Source organism: Rhododendron vialii, chromosome 4a, assembly GCF_030253575.1.
Source record: "Rhododendron vialii isolate Sample 1 chromosome 4a, ASM3025357v1".
In the NCBI taxonomy this organism is placed as follows: domain Eukaryota; kingdom Viridiplantae; phylum Streptophyta; class Magnoliopsida; order Ericales; family Ericaceae; genus Rhododendron; species Rhododendron vialii.
This window is the reverse complement of record NC_080560.1, coordinates 9062625-9069241: the sequence shown is the minus strand read 5'-3', so window position 1 is coordinate 9069241 and position 6617 is coordinate 9062625. Positions and strand designations below refer to the sequence as shown.

At 43.7% G+C, this 6617-nt stretch overlaps 1 protein-coding gene across 1 annotated transcript; it reads left to right on the top strand.

The window, feature by feature from the left end:
* Positions 1–5630: 5630 nt before the first annotated feature.
* On the top strand, positions 5631–6206 carry LOC131323630 (uncharacterized). The gene has a single exon (XM_058355480.1). The coding sequence runs from the start codon at positions 5631–5633 to the stop codon at positions 6204–6206; it is 576 nt and encodes a 191-aa protein (XP_058211463.1).
* The last annotated feature ends 411 nt before the right edge of the window (positions 6207–6617 follow it).

Below are 6617 nucleotides of genomic sequence, written 5' to 3'. Positions count from 1 at the left end.
AGGCTCCGACAATGCCCAGGTTCGTCCACGGGAAGTATTTTTCAATCTAAAATTGTTTTCTTTATTATTTGAAATTAAGAGCAGTGTCCGAACTGGTCACGGTGTGCTAATCACCCCGCGACCCTACCTAAACGACTACTCACTAATCATCATGCATAAAATAAAAGAAATCCTAATTTGAATCATGCTTCTATAATTCCAGAATGAAAATCAAGCAAAAGATAACAACCAAATAAATTCCAACGAATAATTTTAATTAAGAACAGAAATTAAAACTAATTATCGAAGTGCAAAATCTTGAATGAATCCTTGAGAACTTGAAGAAAAAGAACTCTAAAGTAAACTGCGTAAATTAAAAGTTGCTGTATTAATATCCGAACCAGTGAACTCGGTTTCCTTCGTTGTACGGTTGCTGCTTCGCGCAGTCCTCTGTCCGTTTTCGTCCGTAGGAAATCTCTCCTTTTTTCCAAAAGGTGCCGAAGTCTCGTCCGTTTCTATCAAACCTAATGAAAATAATAATAATAATCCTCCTCTGCGGCAGCCGTTCTTTTCCCTTTTATAAAGTAACACGTACTGTAGCTGACCTCCCTTGTAAAAGCCTTGGCCCACCATTTAACTATTTGGTCCAATTAATAGTAAAATAAATTCAAGCCCAATTCATTATTTTCAGTGAACATTAATTCCGCCAACTTAACTTGCGAACCATTATTCCAATTGCAGTCCAGACCTTTCACTTGATTGAATTCGAACGGCCCAACGTCGAACACCATTTAATATTTCAACTTTGCAATATTTTGTATCAAACTCTCCAAATACCTACAATACAAAAATCAATCATTAAAACTCTAAATAAAAAAATAAATAGACTTAGCAATGGTAAATTAGGGGGCGCTAATGTGAGCATTTACGCGCCTATCAGGGCCCTATAGAGTCTTTGCATTACCACACCTTGCGTTGCCGGACCCTCAATTCAAATTCACAACTCACATAAATGTATAAGCATTAGCAATCCGAATACAATAAGGCAACACTTTCCAAGGCCACATTCTTTCATTCGTCGTCATTCAATGCATTTTAAACTCACAAACATGTCCTTTTGTACATCATTAAACGCATTTGGTCACGTTATCTCTCAAAGTCTATCACGATGCCCTACGTCACGTACCAATCCCACAACGACTCCCGACACACCGCCCGCTAGGTTCTAAACGAGAATCTATGTAACGAATACCAAATGAACCTAGGATGATCCATCTAAACGAGGTACGAAGATACGAGTTACCCTATTCTCTTCCGGACCATTAGGCAAAACCCCATCTACCAACTATGAACCCTATGACATACTTTACGGCCAAAGATACTCAATAATGCCTCCATTGTATGTTTCTCTACTCACCAATCATTACGTCATGTTATATCGCTTAACAAGTCTATATCGATCATTAAGACATACCACCACATCTACTTCAATCAACCAAAAGCGTAAAATAATAAACGAGTATCCTAACCATTTAATTCTACACTTTTCTAAGCTACGACGACGGCCTAAAGTGATCGATTGGTCATTGAATCTTTCGAGGTACGAATAATCAAGTTTGGAAGTCATTTGAAGCTATTCAAAAAGTGTTTGAAGTGTCCAGGGGTTCAAACGGGCACGAGAAGGAACAAATGAATCAAATCTGTCTAGAACAAAAGAGGGGTATTGATACCCCTGACTGAGGTATCAATACCTGGCTAGGGTCTTGTCTAGAGAATAGTGGGATATCGATACCCCTTTTGAGGGTATCAATACCACAGACTTTTTCTGTAGATTTTCAGCTTTTCAACAACGAAATTTCAACAATAAACAACAAACCAAGCACGATCAAGGCACATAATCAACCCATAAACACATAGAGAGAGTAAGAAATCCCTACCTCAAGCTTACAAGGCTGAAACCCAAGATCCACTAGCGAGCCCTAGCTTTAAAACTTGAAATCCTCCATGAATACTCCTCTCTGAACTCTATCCAACAAATCACGAGCTTGAAATCACGTCTAGAAGGTGGAACGGAGGTTGATAACCATGGGTTTTGAGTTTTGGGGTGAAGTTTTGTGTGATGGAGCAAGAGAGAGAGAGAGAGCCGAAGCAGAAAAAGAGAGTCGGCTGGGGAGAGAGAGAAATGAGGGAGATTTTTGATGTCCTACAACACATACACTCCTTTTATACTAGCACCCAACTCATTTACACTTACACTCCCTCAAACAACAATCCTATCATTTAAGCCCCAAATCAAATAAACTCACAATTTTCCCATTATTCGGTATTCTAGCATTTATAAAACCATTAAACCATTTTTGGAAAATACGGGTCTCTCTACATTCACTATGCCCGCACCATATCCCAACCGGCTACGAAAGCCGGCCAAGCCAAATCTGAACAGCGATATCTTTGAAGTTCTCAAGAAAGTGACGATTAACCTTCCTTTGCTCGATGCTATTAAACAGATTCCATCGTACGCCAAATTTTTGGAGGAGTTGTGCACTCACAAACGGCAACTCCAAGTGCAGAAGAAGGTGTTCTTGACCGAACAAGTGAGCTCACTCTTCCAGTCAACCCTTCCGCCCAAGTATAATGATCCGGGGTGTCCTACAATATCCATCACTATTGGGGGTAAGGTTGTTGAGAAAGCTCTTCTTGATTTGGGCGCAAGCGTGAATCTCCTGCCATTCTCAGTGTATAAACAGCTCGGGTTGAGGGAAATAAAGCCGACTGGGGTGACTTTACAATTGGCGGATCAGAGTATCCGAGTTCCCAAAGGGATGGTCGAGGACGTGCTTGTTCAAGTTGACCAATTCGTGTACCCGGTTGACTTTGTGGTTCTTGATACGTGCTCGGTACCAGCGGCTCAATCATCCGTTCCGATCATTCTCGGCCGGCCGTTTTTAGCAACATCCGATGCCGTCATTCATTGCCGAGATGGCCAACTTAACTTGAGTTTTGGCAACATGAAGATGCAAGTCAACATGTTCCATATTGGGAGCCAAATGGGAGATGATGAGGACGTTTGTGGAGTTAGCATGATTGATTCGTTTGTCCAAGATCATGTCAATGAGTTTATTTGCAAGGATGAGTTAGAACTCGCACTTACTTCCGCCGAGGCCGATTTTCTTGATGCCCCTGAAGTTGCGTATTTGTGTTCTTTGCTAGATGATGAGGAAGTGTGTGCTATTAATCCGTGGGTTCCAAAATTTGAGGAGCTACCTCCTATTGAGAAGTGAGCCGTTCCGTCTAGTGTGGAACCCCTGACACTCGAACTTAAATCACTACCGGATACACTTAAGTATGCCTATCTTGGCGAAGGCCAAACATACCTGGTGGTGATTTCCTCCGCCCTCTCTGAACCCCAAGAGTTTCAATTGCTAGCTAAGCTACGAAAGTATCCCAAAGCCATTGGGTGGTCTATAGCCGATATTAAAGGCATTGATGCCTCCTTTTGCTCCCACCACATCTATCTTAAGGATGATGCCAAGCCATCTCGCCAACCTCAACGGCGATTGAACCCCATCATGAAGGATGTCGTGCGAGCAGAGGTGCTTAAATTGTTAGACGTTGGCATAATTTACCCGATAGCGGATTCAAAATGGGTTAACCCGATTCAAGTGGTACCTAAGAAATTCGGGGTGACGGTAGTGAGGAATGACAAGGATGAGCTCATCCCAACGCGCGTTCAAACTGGTTGGTGGGTGTCCATCTATTACCAGAAGTTAAATGCCAGCACCAGGAAGGATCACTTCCCTCTTCCGTTCATAGATCAAATCTTAGAAAGGGTGGTCGGCCACAAATTTTATTATTTTTTGGACGGGTACTCTGGGTATAATCAGATTGAGGTGGCTTTGGAAGATCAAGACAAGACTACTTTCACGTACCCATTCGGGACCTTTGCGTATCGTCGTATGCCGTTCGGGCTTTGCAACGCCCCCGATACTTTCTCAAGGTGTATTACGGGCCTTTTCAGCGACATGGTAAAGAAAATTATGAAAGTATTCATGGACGACTTCTCTGTCTTCGGTGATTCATTTGAGGCTTGTCTCACCAATTTGGAGCTCGTGTTAGCCCGGTGTGAGGAAAAGAATCTAGTGCTCAATTGGGAGAAGTGCCACTTTATGGTGACCGAAGGCATTGTACTTGGCCACATTGTTTCTTCGAAAGGCATCGAAGTGGATCGGGAAAAAATTGACTTGATTGGGAATCTTCTGACTCCTAAGTGTTTAAAGGATATCCGATCTTTCTTGGGGCATGCCAGTTTCTATCGGCGTTTTATCAAAGATTTCAGTGCTATCGCCCGGCCATTGTGTCATTTGCTTGCCAAGGATGTGCCGTTTGAGTGGACGCCAGCTTGCGAGGCCGCCTTTGCGAAGTTAAAGTCATGTCTCACTTCTCCACCTATATATTGTGCGATCTCCGGATTGGGAATTGCCCTTCGAGCTAATGTGTGACGCTAGTGATTACGCTGTTGGAGCTGTTTTGGGCCAACAGAAGGGGAAAGAGCCGTATGTCATCTACTATGCAAGTAAGATGCTCAATGAGGCTCAAATGAACTATTCGACTACGGAGAAGGAGTTGCTTGCCATAGTCTTTGCGTTGGACAAGTTTCGGTCTTATCTAGTGGGGGCTCCGATCACTGTGTACACCGATCATTCCGCTCTTAAGTACCTTTTTACGAAGCAGGATGCCAAGGCGAGATTGATTCGGTGGATTTTACTCCTACAAGAGTTTGACCTCACTATTAAGGACAAGAAGGGTGTAGAGAATGTGGTGGCCGATCACTTATCTCGGCTAGAATTCGAAGATCATACATCGCACATTTCTATCGGTGATTCTTTTCCCGATGAGCAGTTATTTGGAATCTCCACGACTCCATGGTATGCGGATATTGTGAACTACTTGGTTACTGGCCTAATGCCTGCCCATTGGAATTTGCAAGAGCAGCGTCGATTTTTAGCGGAGGTGAAACGGTTTTCCTATGACGACCCATATTTGTTTATATTGCGCCGACCAACTTGTTCGCCGTTGTGTGCCTGATTCTGAGCAACAGAGTGTTATTAAAATTTGCCATACAGAGGCCTGTGGCGGCCATTTCTCATTCAAGAAGACCGCCGCGAAGATTTTGCAAAGCGGGTTCTACTAGCCACAGTTGTATAAGGATACTTTTGTTTTCTGCCGGGCGTGTGCACGCTGTCAACTTTTGGGGTGTGTGACGCGACGGAATGAGATGCCACTTGCGCCTATCTTGATTATTGAAGTGTTTGATTGCTGGGGTATCGACTTCATAGGGCCGTTTCCTACATCTTTTGGGTACCTCTACATCTTGTTGGCCGTTGACTATGTCTCCAAGTGGGTGGAAGCCATCCCCACTTGTACCAATGACGCCCAAGTTGTAGTGGAGTTTTTTCAGGAGTACATTTTATCACGGTTTGGGATGCCAAAGGCTATCATCAGTGATCAAGGATCTCACTTTTGTAACCGGTCCATGGCGGCCCTCATGCGGAAGTATACCATCATTCACAAAGTTTCAACGACATATCATCCTCAAATGAATGGCCAAGCGGAGCTGGCAAATCGGGAGATTTAAGCATATCTTCGAGAAGATGGTTAATCCTAGCCGTAAAGATTGGTCAACTCGATTGATCGATGCTTTGTGGGCTTACCGTACTGCGTACAAGACTATTTTGGGGATGTCACCATATCGGCTGGTCTACGAGAAAGCGTGCCACTTGCCGGTAGAGCTTGAGCATAAAGCATATTGGGCCATTAAGAAGCTGAATTTCAATATGGTCAAAGCCGATGCCTGCCGCAAGCTCCAATTGACGGAACTCGAGGAGTTGAGGTACAATGCTTACGACCATTCTAGCGGTTACAAATCTAAACTCAAAGCCAGGCATGATAATAAAATTGTGATTAAAAACTTTGAGCCCGGTCAAAAAGTGTTATTGTATAATTCTCGGTTGCATTTGCATCCCGGTAAGCTGCGCTCACGTTGGGCCGGACCTTATGTTGTCAAAACTGTTTTCCCTCACGGGGCGATAGAAGTAGAAAGCATGAGTAACGGTTCCTCTTTCAAAGTTAATGGTCAATGGCTTAAGCCTTTCCTTGGCGGCGTTGAAGCTGGCGAGCCCGATGAGGTTTTGGCCGATCCCGTTTACACGGATGGCCCATCGGTTTAGTTTGTGTTTACTTTACTTTGCACGGGGAGCAAAAGCGTAACCACTGAATTTAACTGTTTGTCGGACCCGGCCCCCGGGTAGGGGATACCCACCATTGACTTGGGTATTTGTACCTCCGCACGCCGCTACTAAAAAAAGGATTGTGTGCCCAGCTCCGGTTAGTAAGGGCAATGTTCGTTTCTTGTACATATTTCCGTGTTTTGATTGTTTTGGGATTTTCAAATTACGAGATTTCACCAATGCATCATCGTATCGAGCTTTCATTAGTCCTTCTTTGTAGTAGTTTGCCGTTAAAGATCCATGCTCACCAGATATGTCCCTATCGGAGGCAACTTAGGTCTTTGGGTGAGATTTGATATTCTCGTGCTTTGGCGCTAGGCTTTGTCTTGTCTCACTTTGTTTCGATCATAG